Source organism: Mustela nivalis, assembly GCF_964662115.1.
Source record: "Mustela nivalis genome assembly, chromosome: 1".
NCBI lineage: Eukaryota > Metazoa > Chordata > Mammalia > Carnivora > Mustelidae > Mustela > Mustela nivalis.
Window position 1 is genome coordinate 91,215,394 of NC_139020.1, and position 18,861 is coordinate 91,234,254.

An 18,861-nucleotide genomic window follows, 5' to 3' on the forward strand; every position below is an offset into this window, starting at 1 on the left:
CCTATAACCTCTACATTCAAAAAGGTACTTTTTTCCCATATCGCTGTATAGGAAAGTAAGCTGTACGCTAACCATTCAACAAGCAACTTCCCAATATAACCCTGGGGTGATTGGATGATGGTGAAGCAGATGAACCGATGAATGCATATGGATATACAAAGATACAAAAGGGTATATATATAGTGCCTATGCACTAGGGAGGAAGGAAAAGTGTATAATATTATAAGTAGATGTACTATTAAAGGCCCACAAAAGAAAAGCAGTTAGAAGTTTCTCATAAGCATAATTTCTCTGATTTAAAGTTTAGGATATTTTTTGCTTCTCAAATATTCTCCTCTCTTCTAAAACTTGTATGTGAAATCCGCAGGAATGCAATGAAAAGGAAATATTATAGATAATGGATTGCTGTGATACTCAGATGTTTATAACATGTTTGTTAATTAAGTACAAACAGATAACACACTGGGATACTACCCCAAATAAGGTAACCAGAGTTCCTTGGAGAAATAGCCTGTTTCAAACCTGAAGCCCGAGATACACAAGATGGGCCCTGAACATCTTGTTACAGCAAACTGCAAGAAAGTTATAGATCATGTCAAAAGAATTAAGGTACCAACCTGAAAAGACACCCACTGACCAGATGTGAGGAAATTTAAGCATCAATAAAAATAGTAATCTCATCCTTTAACAAAAAATATTCAAAATCACACAAACAAAGCCTCACTGGTCACCGATGGAAGATGCTAGGAAGCCAAATCCTTATTCTGAAAACTAGTAAATAAAGGGGGAAACTCACCCATGTGTCCTGCCTTTCCTATATGAACTGAACTTCAGGGTGAGCAAATAAACAATAAATTCTCTCTGCATAGAACTAATATAGATAATAACGAAAGAATGATAGAAGTAGAAAACATTCATTTTATAGCACATAAACAATTAGTACACTTGGGCAATCCATAAATAAATACTCTGCCTCCTGAAGGAAATAGACCATAACATCAGTGAGGTATTCTTCCTAAAACAATGAACCTAAATCTGATCGAGGCTTGGGATATTTTACAGGAAGTAGAGAAGATGGAGAAAGATTTTTAACACCAAGGGCACATGATCCGTAGAATCCAGACTGGAGCGAATGCTACAGGAAAAAGCAGTTTCTTCTATAAATAAATTTTAATGAGGGAGGGAGGGAAATGAAATAAAGAGACTGACTGGAGGAACTTATAAATTAAAAGAGACATAAGAGATATGTCTACTAATTGCATTGGTGGACCTTAGCATGATCTTATTTCAAACAAAAAACTCTAAAAGTAATGAGATAAGTGGGAAAGTTTGAACACTGATTTTTTATTTTGTAATACCAAAGAATCATTATTTTTAAAGTGTGGTGTTGAAACTTGTATTTTAAAGAGTCCTTTTTTTTTTTTCTACAGATACATACTGAGCTATTTATGAATAAAATGACATAATGTCCAGGATTTGTTTCAATAATCTGAACGAGTATAGCTGAGACAAGACTGGCCTTGTATGATAATTATCGAAACCAAGTCTATGGGGGTTTATTACACCGACCTCTCTAGTTTTGTGTATTTTGAAATTTTCCATAGTAAAAAGATATTTTAAAAAAACTACTAAGCATGTAAGCACTCTTTCTTTCCCAAGTTTTATTTTTCTGGGAGATGAATACTCTAAAATTCAAGGATCAAGTAAGATGCCTGTGTGCCTAGAATGTATCCAGTAGTCGTGCAGACTGTGTGCGTGGCAGTGTGCATTAAAAAAAAGTGCCCTTTCTCATATTTGATAAATTAGAAATATCTTTCCTTATTTATTCTCTTCCTCAGCTTCCTCCCTACAGCCCTACTCAAAGTGGCACGTGAACTTACTTTTCCTGCCCCATGAGTCAGTTGACTTTGTAATGCTGTTCTATTTGAGCACAAATGGTGATATCTCTGTGAACAAAAGGTACCAGGAGAGTACAGGTGTGTGGAGTCACAAGAACAGCCCTATCTTTATCTACAATATGTAATCCTCTGTTTGTTACACAAGTTGAAATATTAAGAGAGTTAAGAGAGAGATACCATCGACTCCAGTTAACATTGAACTGAGTCAGGGACATCTTCTAATCACTGCATAGATTAATATTCTCCTTGTCATCCTCAGCTACCCAGGAAGGCATGCCACTCTATGACATACATTATATTCAAAGTGTGTGTGCCCAGTGGTAGAGACTGGCCCATACATGGATTCTTATTCCTGTGCCCTAAACTCCAATGATAGAGTTTCAAGAGTATACTACGCGGCATACGGGGGGGGGAAATAAATAGCAGTGCAAAGGGAACTCTCCTTTCTTTGTTTCTTCTACTCCAGCATAAAATCTGTACTGATGGAATTATCAGCTATCAGTTCATCAGTGACAGAAAGAATAAAAAAGTGAATGGTTCTTATAGAAGACAATGTGCTTTTCTTTCACAAACATAGAAGCCATCCGGTCAGTTTTTAATGAGGCTTCTTTCTCTACTTTCCATAGAACTTCATCCTAATTTATAGAGCTTTGCCTACTTTTCTGGGTTCTTTTAAACTTTTGCATATCAACCTTTGCTCCTCGCTGTTTTTTTTTTTTTTGTGGGGCAGGAGGGAAATGAGTATTTTTTTTCCTCAACATTTTACAGAAAAATACAGAATAATTACCATGTCAAAAAAGGATTTCTCATTTGTTAAAAATATAAAGCAACAATATAGGATTCAAAAAAGTGGAAAATATTCGGGGAATGTAGGTTCTGCACATGGCTAAATTATTTAACCAAAAACACCACTTAGATGGTCGACATCAGGTTGCATAGATCCATCTGGCTGAGCTATCGAAAAGTAAGTTTTGAGGGTTCATCCAAAACCGGATAATTAGGTTTCCTTATTGTTTTCCACTGAATGTTTGACTGAAGGAACCAAACTGACAGTTGGTTTTGGCATTAAGTAGCATTGACTCAGGCTCAATCCTACAACTAGTCAGAGTAAGAACCTCTCCCCACCTAAGTGTCGCCATACGCTTCTAGTGGGAAGTAGGAATTACATTTTAGTGTTTAGTGTTTAGTGTTTAACAATTTTTGTTCCATAATGCTGTCCGTTAGCTCTAATAACAAAATTGAAGGAAATCTTCTTCATCTATGGCATCAGAGATACTGCTTTACATATAAATACTTTATCCACTGGTATTTATTACTTTTCATTTCATTTTTTAATTTGGTCACAGTTACATTTATAAGATATGCTATGACTTTATTTTTATTATAAATCTATGTTTTATCAAACATCTATAGTACATTTTTTCTCTCCATGGATTTATATTAAGTAACAAAGATGACTTTCAAGGGTACTGGAAAAGCCTTTTCGTTCCCCTTTACTCTCTAAAAGCTAAATTAGGTCTGAACTTTCAAACCTAGAAATTCATTCTTTTGACTCAATCTCCTCAAGGAATGGGTTATACTTGATGCTTTTTAAGTTACTTATGCACTAAAATCAATGACTACTGTATGAAATCCTTTCTTATAAGAAGCCTAGCCAGAGAAGAGGATGCAGGGCAACCAAGAGAGGGAAAGAAAAGAGAAGGGAAGGGAAGGCACTAAGGAAAGAAAGGGAGCAAAATGGTCAAGGGCAATAGGTGGGGTGTCCGAGGTAAACCCTGAGTAATTCACACTCCTGAGTACTACCATTCCCACCTAAATTCAACATTATGCTCATCTGAATTCTGATTCTAGGTTCCAAGGATCGTTTCTGGATTTAAAAGCAGAGAAATCAATGTAGTTATTAAAACCATTTGTGGGCTGAGGCAAAAAACCACTAGGTAGAAACAAACAGAAAATCTATGAGCTGGTTATATACATCCCTGATCTGAAAGGCTGTTCTGTAGCAAATTACCAATATAGTTTTCCAAGGGTATGTTCCAGAGTTGCTGTTTTCTCTAATAGTATTTTTTTAAAAGTTCTTTAAAAAAGTTCAAAAGCCTACCAAGATTAATATATTGCTGATTTGTGATTTTTACTTTGTTAAATATAAGGATTAGAGAATCATTTCATCTAGATCAAGTTTCTTTTTTTCCCTTTTAGGAAACAGGACATTTTCTTCATTGGGAATGATTTTCTTACTCTTTTATATATGTGCAGTTTAGATAAATAGTTGAAATGAAATCCACAGGTGACACACATCTATCAAAAGATCATCCTTCTTTCATTAAGTCTATATCAGAACCAATCTTTTTTTTTTTTCTTTTTTTTCTTTTTTAAAAATCATCTAGATGTTTCTAGAGGCAGCTTTACTGTTTGGCATATGATGACTTTAATTGACATCAGTGTTGTTCCAGCGTTCTTGATTCTCCAAGTCATATTTTATGCTGCAACGTTAAGCTTTCAATTACCAATAACACTGTGTAAACAAACATAAACACATTATTTTCTGTCTAACATCAAAATAACTATTTCCAACTCCATTTAAGTGTTTTACAGATAAGAATTTCCAGTGAAAACTGATTTCTGAAACATGTTGCTAGCACACTTCGTCAGGCTCATTGCAGTTCCCAATTTCCCATCTGTATACATTCTGAAAATTCAGCCTACCGACTGTATAGCAACAACACTTGACGGCAGAGTAAATAAACATGTTCCCTAGTGCAACAAGCCACTTCTAACCTTTGCAAATCGGGGAAGACTTGGTCACATTCCTTACACTCCTGGATTGCATGTATGTCTCGGAGATCATTTTCACTTTCGAGTTTTTGTTGAAAGTCTTCTTCCACCATTGAAAATGCTGAGTGAGGGGTACTGCAGGGGAACTTCTGGTGATCTGCCAGTTCAGCCTTGGACTCAAAGAGCTGGTCACAGTCCTCACAGCGATATTGCCGTTCTTCTGTAAAAATAATTCAGATATTACGAGGCCTGGGCCGATCAGGAAGTGTCAACCACAAACCAGCAGTTAGTTCTTATTGAATTATGGAAGATGTATGAGAAATGATTTAGTTGTCATTTCCACCACTTCCACTTTAATCTGAATTAAAAATAATACCTGTAGAGAAGCCAGGACACAACCTAGCAGGATAATGTGGCTCCTTTGGCTACAGCAGAGCTTCCTTACCAGAGAATACGGCTTAAACCCTTCCAGGAGTTAGTATTCACAGGACATTAGAAGTAATAATAACCACTGACTGTGCATCATCTATTTCCTCAACCCCATTCATGGATTACTGATACTTCTCAAAACCTGATCATGAGAAATTATATGTCGGATTTTTATCCTGTTCTCACGTGAGTCTACTAAAGCTCAGAGAAGTTTAGTAAGCAGTCAGGGATTACAGATTCAAAGGGTTGTGCCAGAATAAGAATCCATCTGTGTCTCATACCCTTCTCACTGTGCCATGTTACAGTGGGACACTGAGTCCCGCTCTGAGTCCCGCTTATACCTGGTTAATAGCAGTAAATGTGGGATTTTTCATTACATTCCTCATTACCACGTAATAGGACACAGGATGTTTTCAGTATCCTGCGAGGCTAATTTACATTACCCTAGGGTCAGCGCTAATTGGCAGGACCCTGTTAAAGAGCAAACATATCATGAATTTGCACTCTGAATCAGTAAGATAAATAAATGGTCGTAGCGGGAACTAGTGATAACAAGGTTATAAAGTGTCAGGCTAGTGATGGTATTGTTCCTATTCTTTCCCTCTGAATTGCTTTTAGCCCACTCGTGAGGCCATCCTATGCACACATCACACAGACACAATCACAGAGGTATTGAAAACAGCTCACAATCAGGAAAAGATACCCAGGGCAACATGATCCATAATCCCTGTTTTATAGACCTACAGCCAGGACCTATAGCCAGTGGTTCACTGACTGAATGTTTTTGTGGGAATATTTTAGTCACCAACAAATGCTAGGCATTCTGCTAGGGAATGACTATATAACAAACTCAAGGGGATACACATGTGAACAAATAGAGTGTGATATATTTTATGACAGATGCATGCACAGAGCCTAAGGGAGCCCAGAGGAACGTGTCTAATCCATCTAATCTGAGGGAGAGAGGTTCCGAAAAGGCTTTGTAAGAGGCAAGCATCAGCCAGGTGGAAGTGTGATGAGGGAGGACGTTGCAGGCAGTGGAAACAGCGTAGACCAATGGTAAAGGAAAGGAAGAGCATGGCAGCTTGTGGAAAGGCAAAGCTATAGGGGAAAAAAGGGCAGGTTGATAGGGTGCATGTAGGGGAGCAATGGGAAGTGACGTAAGAGAGGGTAGCAGGTCGCTAGGGGCTTCGGGGGCTCGTGCTAAGAACGGAACAGAAAGCCACTGAAAGTCAGATAGCCCAGCTGTAGCATGGGAAGTTAAGTACAAGTCAAATGGGACACGACTGCTGTAACCCACACACAATACTGGTTCATTTAAACTAAACCAGTAACAGGGGGCCCAGGATGGTAAAGAAACCAGTATGTAGATTTAATATGTGTGACAACTTTGGACTGTGGAGGGTTAAGGAAAGGGGGTATTCTAAAGTAAATCACCTCAGCTCGAAAGTCAGGTTTCTCGATGATATTTTTCAGGCAATGGAAACATTTCCTTATAATCTGTCACCCTATTCACATATTTCAGATCTACATTTAGGGTGTGCCTGGGTGGCTCAGTTGGTTAAGCATCCAAGTCTTGATTTTGGCTCAGGTCCTAATCTCAGGGTCATGATGAGATTGAGTCCTGTGCTGGGCATGAAGCCTGTTTAGGATTCTCCCCCCCCCCCCCGCCCCCTCTCCCCAAGCCCTGCTCACTCTTGCTCTCTCTCTCTTTAAAACAAAAAACAAAAAAAAACAAACAAATAAAAAAACTACATTTAGGATCTTGCCAGCAGTCTGAACACAAACGAAACTTCCAAGCCACAGAATGGATGGATGGAAAAGGCCAGGTTTTCGAAGCAGCAAGACCTCGGTTTGAAAGCTAACAGAGTCATGTGGTCTTGACCAATATACCTAGCTTTAGGTAAACTCAGTTCTTCTATGTGTATAATAGAAATGACTCCTCTTCTATAGTTTTGATCTATGTATAAGACCAAATGAGATAATAAATGGAGAGCATATATCTGGTATACACTAGGTGTGTGATGCATGTTCTATTTTCTCTTTCCTAAGCAATGTGAAATTGTAGTAATATAAAACACAAATCACCACTTAAGCATCATAAATATTACATATAACATATATGGTGTATATATATATGGATACGGATATGACAAAATAAAAACAAAAAACAACTGGTGGGTTCAAGAGAGTTGTAAAGGCAGGTCACTCATGAATGGGAGCCCTGAAAGAAGAACAGCCATTTCTATTTAGTTTTTTTAGAATATTTATATTGTTAAACATTTATTTTTAGAATTTAGAATATTTCAAATATTTACATATCTAGAACATTTAGAATATTTTTATATATCTAGAACATTTATATTTCTAAAACAATTGTTTGAAAACCTTTTTAGACCTAACATTCACCAATGAAAGTTGTCTTGCACTAGAGAAAGCCCAGATTACAGTTTTTATCCTATATGCCCCCTCAGCTCTCACACTCCTGGTTGGACCAGACTCCCTATTCAGGCTGAAACTCTACCAGGCCCATTGAGAACACTGGGTTTCTAAGAAGAAAATAATTTCCAAAAGGTTCCCAAAAATATAACTGCTATAATCTACCACAAGGCAGAATGCAGCCCAGCCAAGGGAAAAAATGTTCAAGTAAAGAGCCAGCCAAGACTGGTAGCTTCCTTCGGAGGAGTTCCAGAAGCATAGACTGAGGTTTTCCTGTCGGGAATGCCAGAAGGATGGGAGGTGGCTCAATCCCCACCTGTCAGCTAAGTTGGGGTGAGTAACCCTTCCCAGTCGTCCTTCCAACTACAAAACACTCTAAAGTCACCACTAGATTATCTTAAACCAAACTGTGTTATATTAGGAGACAGAAATAAGAAAGAGAAAGAAAAGAGTACTCCATTTTTATCCCAATGGTACAAATCAATATGGGTAGAATTTTCTCTTTATTGGTCCTATACGTATAGGTCCTATACGTATAATTGTTTTGATCCCCACTTCTTTTGATTTAGAATAGTTCTCTGGCAAATACAAATTTCTCTGGGTGTGAAATTTCCTCATGTGTACTTTTCTCCCAATCCCCAGCCCCCAACCCTCTCCCATATGGTCATGCTGGCTAGGATTTTACTCTCATTGACACACTTTTCCCAGTAACAGAACATTAGATGAAAAGACACAGCCACTAGATTTATGAAAATCCAAACTGAGTTCCCTGAAATGACTTCTGTTCAGTGAAAGAATTCTTCCCATAGTCTAAGACATTGACAAAACATTTAACCATGCGTTTCTCAGTCGAAATAGTCAAAATTCCTTTGGCCTCCACTTTAGGGAAGACCTCTGCTGACTTAAGCTTCTCAGTAACATTAGCCAGATGTCAAGCCAAGAAAAGAGCCAGTTGCAAGAGAAAGAGTTTGTTAAAGCTGACACTGAAGAGCCAGGAAAACCGATGCATGCCACATGCCGTGGACTCATGGGGATGCTTGATCCCACGCAACCAAATGAGGGCAATGAGGACGGTGGCATGAGCAGTACTAACCGTGGATGTCCGGCGCCATAGTCTCATGGGGATAGTCCTCACTCTTCATGAACAGCAGGAGCTCCTCTCCTGGTGCAATGTCTGCAACTACTCTATAAAATATCTTCAGAAGACCAGAAATGGAGGCGGTGGGAAGAGAGAAAGAAGCGAATGTTAAGAAAGGACAAGATATTCACTCATACCTGTACATTGTCTCAGACCTTAACAAACATGTTTCTTTTTATTTTTATCAGAAGAAGTGCGACTTCCTGTTTTGTGTCCTGAAAATTAGGCTTCTGATGACAACTGGAAAGCTGTGATTCTCATGCCAGTTCACAAATCTCTTCCAAATTCTGCTTTATCAATCAAACTGTCTTCATACAAGACTTTCTGTATCACATATACCTTGTGGAATATTTGGTGAAGGACTTTCCCTTCTCTGAATTCCTCACTCTAGTGAACCCCCCAGGTATTCACAGAGCTGAATGTGTCTGGCATTACCCAGCAGCAGCCTTGCAAAGGGTGGCAAGGGCACAACGGCCTCCCTTAACATGTTCTCAAGAGCAGCCAACTTCTCAACAAGGTGTTTTTAAGGCAGTAGATTGAAAGGACATGACATCAAGAGCTGAGCCGTAGCGAACATAGTCAAAGGAAAATCTTTTGTTTTTAAAAAGCTTAATCCCCCTCTCACTAATCATTAGTACTCCCAGATCCAGGACTTGCCCTCACACTCCAGCTCCTGACTCCCATTCTCTGAAAGTAGGCAGTATGCCTTTAATTCATTCATTCATCAGGGTGGCAGGGTATAGTACTTATTCCCCTGCCTTCTAGCAAAATTCTGAGGAAACAAAAAATTTAATAGGTCTGTTAATGACTAACTAAAAAGCTGTCAGGCAAATGTGGACCCATAATTTCTGAGAGCTGTCTACCTTTCCCCTCACCAGCTCTGTGACCTTAGGCAAGTCATTGTCCATTTACCTGTCCAGGTTTCAGGGTTCTTTTAATGTATAAAAGCATTTTCATTCACAATATGTACAAATATCGAATTATTATGTTGTACACCTGAAACTAATATGTCAATCACATCTCAATAACAAAGCATTTAATCATGAAAATATTTAAGGTGCTTCTTCATTTTACCACAAAAAAATTTTCTTAGTTTATTAGATTATTAATTAAACAACAATTCCATGACCAGACAGGGGTTGTGGAAGGAAGAAAGAATGAGATTATACAATTAACTGGTGAAAATGAAACCAGTGACACACACACACACACACACACACACACAGTACCACCAGAGCAACAAAGACAACAACAACAAAAAAACCTAGGGATTCAATCCTGCTCAGCCTCAATCCAATGGGGAGAAAACTCACAGAACACAAATTACTAAGAACTATGAGAATGTATCTTTAAAGGGCCTTTCTGTAACTGCTGTTTTCCTGCAGGATGTTTGACATTTCAAATTGAGAAAAACTGAGTAAATTAATACCTTATAAGATCAACAGAAATGTGCATAACTCTCATGGTATTTATCTATTTATTTATCTTTTGCAGAAGACATCAAATATAAGCATGTGCCTCTTTATTCCAGTAGGTGGCTCTAAAGCCCGCTTGTTTATTTTTCTATAAAAACATCACAGCACCCAATAGTGCTAAATCTAAAAACTTACTCAGTGAGGAGTGTTTTCTGCCTACTTTCTTTCCTGTCAAAATAAAATCTTTTTTTTTCATTCAACAGTAATTTAACCATGTGAAATTGGGTTTATAGAAAATAATGCCAAATGCAAAATGTTGCTAGAATACGTTATCATATAACCCAAGATTCTTTATATCCAACCATAGAGGGACTCCAGACTATCTCAAGGAAATTACTCCTTGTGATGTACTATTTCTACAAAAACCAGTGAGTATGCAGTTTATATCTTATTAACCCACACCTGCAATTTTCCTGTTTTTGGAAGTACACTGAGAGGAACAGTTCTGTTCAAAAGAACACGTTGAGAAAAATGATTGTGTGTTCACTTTTTTCCCCCCAAACCTTCCAGTTAAATGCTTATAAGCACTCTATTTCATTCTGGAGTTCTATTTCCCCTTAGAAAACAATGGACTTCTCTCAACAGTTTGAATCACCTCTTTTTTTGGCATCTCTCAAAGGTTTAACTTATTAGCTTCCTTTCCAACAACATGTTGACATTTGAATTGTGACATATTAGAACTTTTCGGTGGCTTCTCGGAAATAGTGAGGTTAAAGAGACAATACCCTGCAAGATCGTCACACAGGGTGATTGTCTCTGTTGGGGAATGCTGCTTAGACACACACACACCAGGTCATTTTAAGAAAGTATTATGATATCATGATTTCTTTGTGGTCCGCTATTAATCACGTCTATTTTAATTCCATTTCAGATTGACTCAATGCAGTGTGCACAGTCCAAGAAACAAAAGAAAATGAGAGGTATATTGTACAAGTGTAGAGCACAGAGACAACTCTCTTTGCAAGGACATTGATCGCCCCTGCAATTCCCGTTAAGTGTCCAAGTTGTCAAATGAGGAATATTGAGTGCATAAAAAATAAAAGACACAGAAGAGTGTTGGTGTTGGCTTTATTTACTGGAGGTAAAAGGTGACACTCCAGGCCATGAAAGGCAAGGCAAAGAAGAGTGGGTTTTAACTTCAGGGTGTTCTTTTCGATTTTAAGCGAATTTTTATGGTGCTCATGAAACTGAGGTTTGAAAAGAACTGGCAAGCGCCAGACGTAATGAGGGCAGATTCTGGGCACGCTTCCTCATAGAGCAATAAGAATGAGCCTCGAAGTCCCATCTACCACACCCATACACATTTAGTGGGTTTTTTCAAGGTGCTGCTACCACTTGTGATCCTCTTTGTACCTCATCTCATAGGACCTTAGGGAGATTAGGTAACATTGTCTTTTTCCACCTATCATTACAATGACCCAAAAATACAATCTGAATACTTGAATCCAGAGATGTCTACATATAAAGCTAATTTATGTTCTAGCAATAATCACATACCAGCAGCAGGCCTTAGAGAAGTGAGAGGAGGAATTTAAACAAAAACATAATGACAATGCATTGCCTCAAAACAACAATGTGGAGGAATGATGGAATGTAATCTTAGAGGAATCAACCCTTTCAGAAAATCAGATATCACATCCCTGCTTTTATATTATAAAATAGGTCTTATAGCAAATAAAAATGCAATAAATAACAGAAGTGATTTATGTAGCTTTTTCCCACAGGTTTGTGTATTAAGCATTCTTGGCCATGCTCATAAAAAATATAACCATAATGTCTTTAAACCCAGTGTATTCTTAAAATCTCGGCTCTATTGCAGTCCTATGAATTATGTGTCATCTGAGTTACGTACCAGAAGCAGAGATCTTACCAATATAACCTCTCTGGTTTTTGAGTTGGAGACAAATAGAAGGGAATCATTATTCTGTTGAATTCCATAAAAGAAAAGGTCTCTTCTCCCACCAGGGGGTTTTATGGAAAAAGTTATCTGGATCCAAAATAAAAATGTCCTGGATCTGGGATTTTTGTGATGAATTCAACTCAAGTATATAAAGAGGGACTCCAAAGTCTCGAAGACTGAGAAAAAGTTTAAACTGATACAAAAAAAAAAGGTTGTTGATTTATTATTTTACTGTGTCTTTCTCAGATGCTTTTTAAGAAGGGAAAATGCTTCAATTATAACAATTTAAGTTGAAAGATAAGAGAAACAGGACCTTAGAGCATAAGAAAATAGGAATTTATGAAAACTCCATTCTTTTAAAAGTCATGATAAGAATTTTTAAAATGTGTTAACTCCTCTAGAGTTTTCTATTTGGTAGCAAATAACAAATTCCAGAAATACAACATATTATGACCATGACCTAACTGTGTGTACATTTGACACTTCTGAAAGTTAAGGTGGTTTTATCATCTCAACATATAAAAACTTTAAATTTCCCAATATCTTCATGAACTCTTTTTATTTTTTCCAGAAAGCTATTTTTCTATCTTTGTAAGTATGGGTATTATAACTAGATCTCTGGATACCTCAATTTATAAGAACAAGTATTTATAGTACATGTTTTAATTAATGGATCATTTTTAATTTTCTAAATTTGCTAAAATAGCATAATAGTGAAATTTCTTTTTAAATTCTAACTCATTCAATTCTGGAAATAAAACTAGAAATTCCCTAAATTGTTCATGTTTACCAGTGGTAAAATTCACAATTTAAGGCATAAATTTATTATTATATACTAATATAGTTAGGAATTACTTGAAACATAATTATTTGACTTCATGTATTTTAATCAAACCCTGAAACCAGCTCCAAATGCCAAAAGAATATCCCTTCAGTTAACATTCACAAGGGTAAGCTAGGGATAAAAGGCAGTAGTGACTGGATTTGATTTAACAAATTTTAAACTTCCAAAGATATATTTTCATGCAATGTTATATATAAGCATATATGTGCTTGGATATGTTATATACCTTTATATATGATCTATAAATGTGGCAAAGTATATACCTTGGGAAAATTTTAAATTTGCATAAAATATTAGCAATCTCATATTTATGTATTAATATAAATGACTGTTTAATGGCATATGCTTAATTCTAATTATGTATCAAGTACAGGATATGTAATAATATATTATACATAGTACATTGAATATGTTATATACAGTTATATATTATATGTAGTTGGAATTGGAATTAATTATATTTTATTAAATATTCATGTTCTTTTGTTATTTAAGTCCAAGAGCACAAGCACTAAAAAGAGTATGGACGCTTACAAGCATTCCAATAGGAAAGTTAATAGTCTATAAAAGACTTCAGATGAATTCTGTTTTATATTGTCAAGGCCTGTGTTCAACCTAGTCCTCCATCAAATAGACAATGCTACTATTTGTATTTATAAATGGTAATAACGTGGGTTCTTGTTTATTATCCTATAAAATAGAAAAATCTAGAATCTGTCAGACCAGACTTACAGTCTAGTTTGCTATGCTTGGATCAATTTAAAGTATTGTACTTGTACTATTGAGACAGAAGAGAAATTCAGTGTACAGGGGGAAAAACAAGAAAAAAAGAAAACACATCATTTACTTTTTAAAAAGATGAACAAGGCCTCATTGTTATGAATCCCATTTATTTTTCCTAGTCAAACACTGAAGTTTTATTTATGCTTAATAGACTGCATTTGGCATGTCTAAAAATGACAGAAGTGTGAATTATGAATGACCTTCAACCTATTCAGGAAGTTGTAATAATTGAAATAATAGAGAAATGTACTCCCTGCAGAATCTGTATGGAGAGACAATTTTTTCAGATATTGCTATCTTCTCCCTTTGAAGCTGACAGTTGCTTTCTGCCTCTCCCAGCAACCAACATTCAGCCTGAATACTTTCTTTTCTATAGCTTCACGCAATGTGCCAGTCAGAAGACTAGGAAGAGCTGAGTGGAACTTTAACGTTTGGAAGCTCGGTGGGAGAGGAGGTAGGTGACAGTTTGCATATCTGAACAAAGTCAACATTAGATATGAACACATCTGTCAGCTCTGGTGCTGCAGAGACGTAACATCAGATACACAAAGACAATGTGTGCGTATGTGCTGGGTTTAGGAAACACGGTCTGGAACCCCGATCTACCCATAGCGATGTGAGAAACCCCAATGTTCAGGAAGGCATGAGTAATGCCAAGTTTTTAGCCTCAACAAGAGTGAATCTTTTACATTCTCAGCCTAACTGGTAAGAGATACTGAGAAGTGTCTTCAGGAGACAGAGAGATTGATGACAGAATGGAAAGTTATTTGTCCAACACAATGGAAGCTTTATCATGGCCAAGTTCTGCCAAAGAAAACCACCCTCAACTTCCTTAATTTCTCCAAAGAGATAGTATACCATATTTGTCTTTCGGATGACAGTCTAAAGACTAGAAGATATTTGAGAAATATGAGGTATTGTCTACCTATATCCAAAAATATGTAACCACTTGTTATTTACAGGACAAACATATTATTGGAGGAGAAGATTTACCCCCCATTTTTATCTCCTTATTAATAACATGAAAAGAAAGACACATATAATTTATTGGATGACATGAAACAGAGAACTGACTGTTGGTTTTAGTTTGTATAAATAGAGCAAATGATAATGATTCACCTACTCTTATATCTGGAGCCTACAGTGTACCCAGCCTGGAAACCTTGGAAGTTTCCATTAAATTGCCTCTAAAGATCCCTCTCCAGTCCTCACAAGAAATACCCACTAGTCACCTGTCTTTTAGGTGGCCATTTCATCTGATTCTATGCAAACCGATCATTCTGCATGGTTTCAGGATGCCTGGGAAGAGTTCCATCATCACATGATGAGGAAGCCAACGATCATCTCTGGGTTTTTTACTAGGCTGGAGGCTTTTCTTGCGTCCTTGACCAACATGTTTTCCACCTTGATGGATCATAATGCACTCTGATGACTATCTTTTTGGCACCCTTCCAGGAAGAGCTGGAAGCTAATATGGATGTGATGCTTTGAGATCTTCCTGAATGACAGGTGTGACATACACGTAAACACTAATTACTTAAAATGTGCCCAGAATACCTCAGGTCATCCACTTTTTCAACTTCTGTGACCTGTGAATCTTTATAAAATTCCTAGTCTGCATAGTGTTATGGCTGTCTTGTGTCCTGAGCGTCATTACGTGAGGGAAACATTTTGGGGGAGGGGATGGGCTGGGCTGCTTATTTTATCATGTGAATATCAAATGGCAAACTGTATCTGAGACAGTTTCATCTTCGAGTGAAGGAAGTAACTTATCAGCAAGACAACATCCCCCCAAAGTCAGCTTAGGCCCCGTTCACAAGGCCAGTCTCTGGGTATTGCCAGCTGGCATTCATCTTAAAACAGCAGAGCATAACTTTGGTATAAAAGTGGAACTTGACTTAAAAGGAAAGCAAAGAAAATGCCCAAAGCCAGTAATAATTTTAACATCAAAAGAGGTCATAGAAAATGTGGACAGAAATCCTTGTAAAGGAAGAGCAAATTAACAAATTACCTGACAGTTGACGCAAACATTTTTAAAAAGTGGAAAGAGGTGAACAAATTACATTTTGCTTTTTACACCGCTGGTCTTCCCTGCTTTTTTGCACAAATGGCATTAATTGAATAATTCAGGAAAACATTTTTTTTTCTCCGTAAAAAGCCAAAGAAAATAACTTGATAATTGAGCCCATAATAAGCTTGAAGTAATAATACTGCCCTAGTGTCCCTGCCGCCTGATAGAGCCATTGACGTGGACCTAAGGAGAGGGAAAGGGGGTGTGCCAATTCAGCCATGATCGTCCTGGAAGCAGTTAAAACTTTATAAGGTAGAGCAAAAACGAGAACAATGCCTGTTCCAACTGAAAACACTGTAGAATCTTGCTGCCGTTCATTAACCACAAGAGAGCTGGCAAAATCCCCTAAGTGAATTCTGACCTTGATTTCTCTGAGGGACACTCATTCTTCTATATCCTATTTCTCCAAAACATACATCAGGCGTTGGATAATCTCTTATTGACACATTTCTTTTTATTCAAAGTGAACAGTAGACTTCTCTTATTCTACTTACTAAATACCAGCTGTCAAGGGCCTGTTTAAAAATGAACGGACTTATCACCTTGTGTAAATGACAAGATTAATAATGTCTTGGGTTTCTGAGAACTTTATTCCAGTTATAGACCATGTCAAGGGCAAGGCCAGGAGTTTGAATGAAACCGTGTTCCTTTCCAGGATGCAGAATACATACATACATACATACATACATGCATACATACATACGTACATACATACATACATACAAAATGTTCCCCAAAGCACACGTGGAAATCATTCTAATTATCATAAGCGGAAAGGAAGATCTTACTTAAGTCTATAAAATCACCTTAAATGAACTGTGCCTTAATGATGATTACAACCAATACGGATTCACCATGAAGAAGCATTAGGGAAAAAAAATTGTGTTCAAAGAGCTAGCTATTGCATAAGTACCTCAAATCTGCAAACATATCATAGATGAGAACTGGCCTTGAATGAAGTAGATAGGGGGTCGATGGGTCATCTTGCCTTTGTTCAAGAGGAGTGTATAGAAACATGGAGGTATGGGGGGACTTATCAAAGAATGGAGGGAAAGCTAAGAGCAGGGTGAGGCCAAAGCTAAAGCAATGTGCTACATCTACCCAGTGGAACTTTTGCACAGGTATCTACAAGGCATGAAAGGAGAGGACATCAAAAATATCCAGAATAAAAAAGGAAGGAAAAAAGAAAACTTCAACAAATCATCGAGATGTGTGCCTACTTAACATTCAACACATGGGTGTTTCCAGATGTAAATGAAACTCAAAATAATTAACGGTTTTCATGCTTCCCCTGCATATTTGAGGACCTATTCTGGAAAGAACTTTCATCATCCAACTCTCTGCTTTTACTCCTGCCCTGCTCTACCTCTCAGTGCCAGCTCTTGCTCCTGAAAGCAAACAGGGACAATTTCAGACTATTGAAATGTAAAAATACTGAAGCATTGTCTGTTTCAATAAAAATTTCCAGCCAACTGCTATGCCATAGCAGTGTGGCTATGTAATATTGTAGAGAAACTTTAAGGAGTATGAGGGAAATAATTAGGACTTTCAGGATAAAGAAACTTAGATATTATTATAGAGCTTCTATTTTATGACTTGAATGTGATTGGAACTTAATTTACTAGTGTCTTTGGTGTGGCCTTTTTCTACAGAGATAAATTACTATAGTTAATACAGTATTTTCTGGGGAGTGGTAAAGGATACCAGCCAGGAGATGCAGCTACTTAGAAATTATGATTTAAGCGTTCATTTCAGTGTTTTCAGAATTCCTATCTCCAAAAACATCACTGCAATAATTTTGAGAATTTGAAGAGACATCTAAAAACAATAAGCTTGGGTCTTTCTAGGAAGCATTAGAAAAGAAAACTGCCACAAAGCTCACTCTGGCCTGAGGGGTAGGGGGGAAGAACCTGAAATAAAATAACTCACAGAAATCTACTGGAAAATTTAAACTCGGGAAAATCCCCTCAAATAAAATGCTTGTAGAGAGGTATTAGGAAAAATGTTAATCACAGGGCCTTTGTTTTTATGAAACAATCCAGATTACATCCTTTATCAACTTCACTTGAAAATCAAAATCCATGCTATTCCTAAGCACTTCTTCACCCCCAAACACATCAAACATGGGTTTTATCCAGTACACATTTGACTGTCTATTACCAACCTGTATTACCATCTTAGCAAGAACATTTATTCTCTTTTATAGAATCCTTCCACAGCATTATAAAGCTGATCCACATTGATTAAGCTTGATTTTTAACATGAGAATTTCTAAAAATCTCCTCTTTGCAAAAATAATCTATAATTTATACACCTTCGTTTTGTTCTGGGTCATCTTTTCCCTTCTTTATTAGACGTCATAATTATTGTAATGGCTAGACTACTGTTGAAAGATTCATCTGACATTCTTTCTGTAGCCCAGGACTTAAACCTGTCTTGTTATTAAAATTCATTTTATAAACTTGAGCTCTAAGAGTTGGAGCAAAGAGAAACACTGTTTTATAATTTCGTGAAAGTGTTTCATCTGCTATTGTGTTGTGCAGGTGAGTTGATGTTCCTGTTTAAATAATTACTCCTGGCCCAGGGTCTCCCTTTATGAACATTAAATAATACCTCACATCATGAGAGTGTTCATTGTGTGATGAGTTGTGCTTATTCACCATTTGGCAGCTCTTGTTCCTCATGGAAAAGAGAGCAAAAAAAATAGACCTAGAGAATCTCTTTAGTCAGCTATTTTATCATTGTACCTAGTCCAACATTCACATTTCAAAGCTGTCTGAAATTGTAGTCTTAATTAACTTTTAGAACCACGCATACAAGCTTACGGATGAATGTGTTTATAAAATATGCATACATTATTGGGGTATCTGTTCTCTTTTGTCTTGTCAACTGGGCTAAGTAGGATTGTATGCATATATTGCCTATCACACAAATCTGACTTTTACCTTTGACTTTCCTCTCTCATTGTTTATGGGTGAACTTACTTGACCATGTAATGTCAATTTCACTATTATGTTATTTGATATGTACTCTGTTACCATCTTAGATTTCTGCCAGCAAAATACATAAATTTAAAATGAGTGCTTACAGAAATAATAGGTTTGTGTCT

General features: G+C 37.0%; 1 protein-coding gene across 26 annotated transcripts in view; it reads right to left on the reverse strand.

Moving 5' to 3' along the window:
• The window catches only part of MECOM (MDS1 and EVI1 complex locus), a 545,117-nt gene that overhangs the window by 39,119 nt on the left and 487,137 nt on the right, over positions 1 to 18,861 (reverse strand). For 25 of the 26 annotated variants that reach the window (XM_082741486.1, XM_082741488.1, XM_082741487.1 and 22 more), the window contains 2 exons: positions 8,635 to 8,737; positions 4,677 to 4,893 (listed from right to left, as the gene is read on the reverse strand). In XM_082741486.1, the coding sequence (XP_082597612.1) occupies positions 4,677 to 4,893; positions 8,635 to 8,737 (320 nt within the window). The remainder of the gene's footprint in view (positions 1 to 4,676; positions 4,894 to 8,634; positions 8,738 to 18,861) is intronic. The other variant, XM_082741502.1, reaches the window with a different exon arrangement.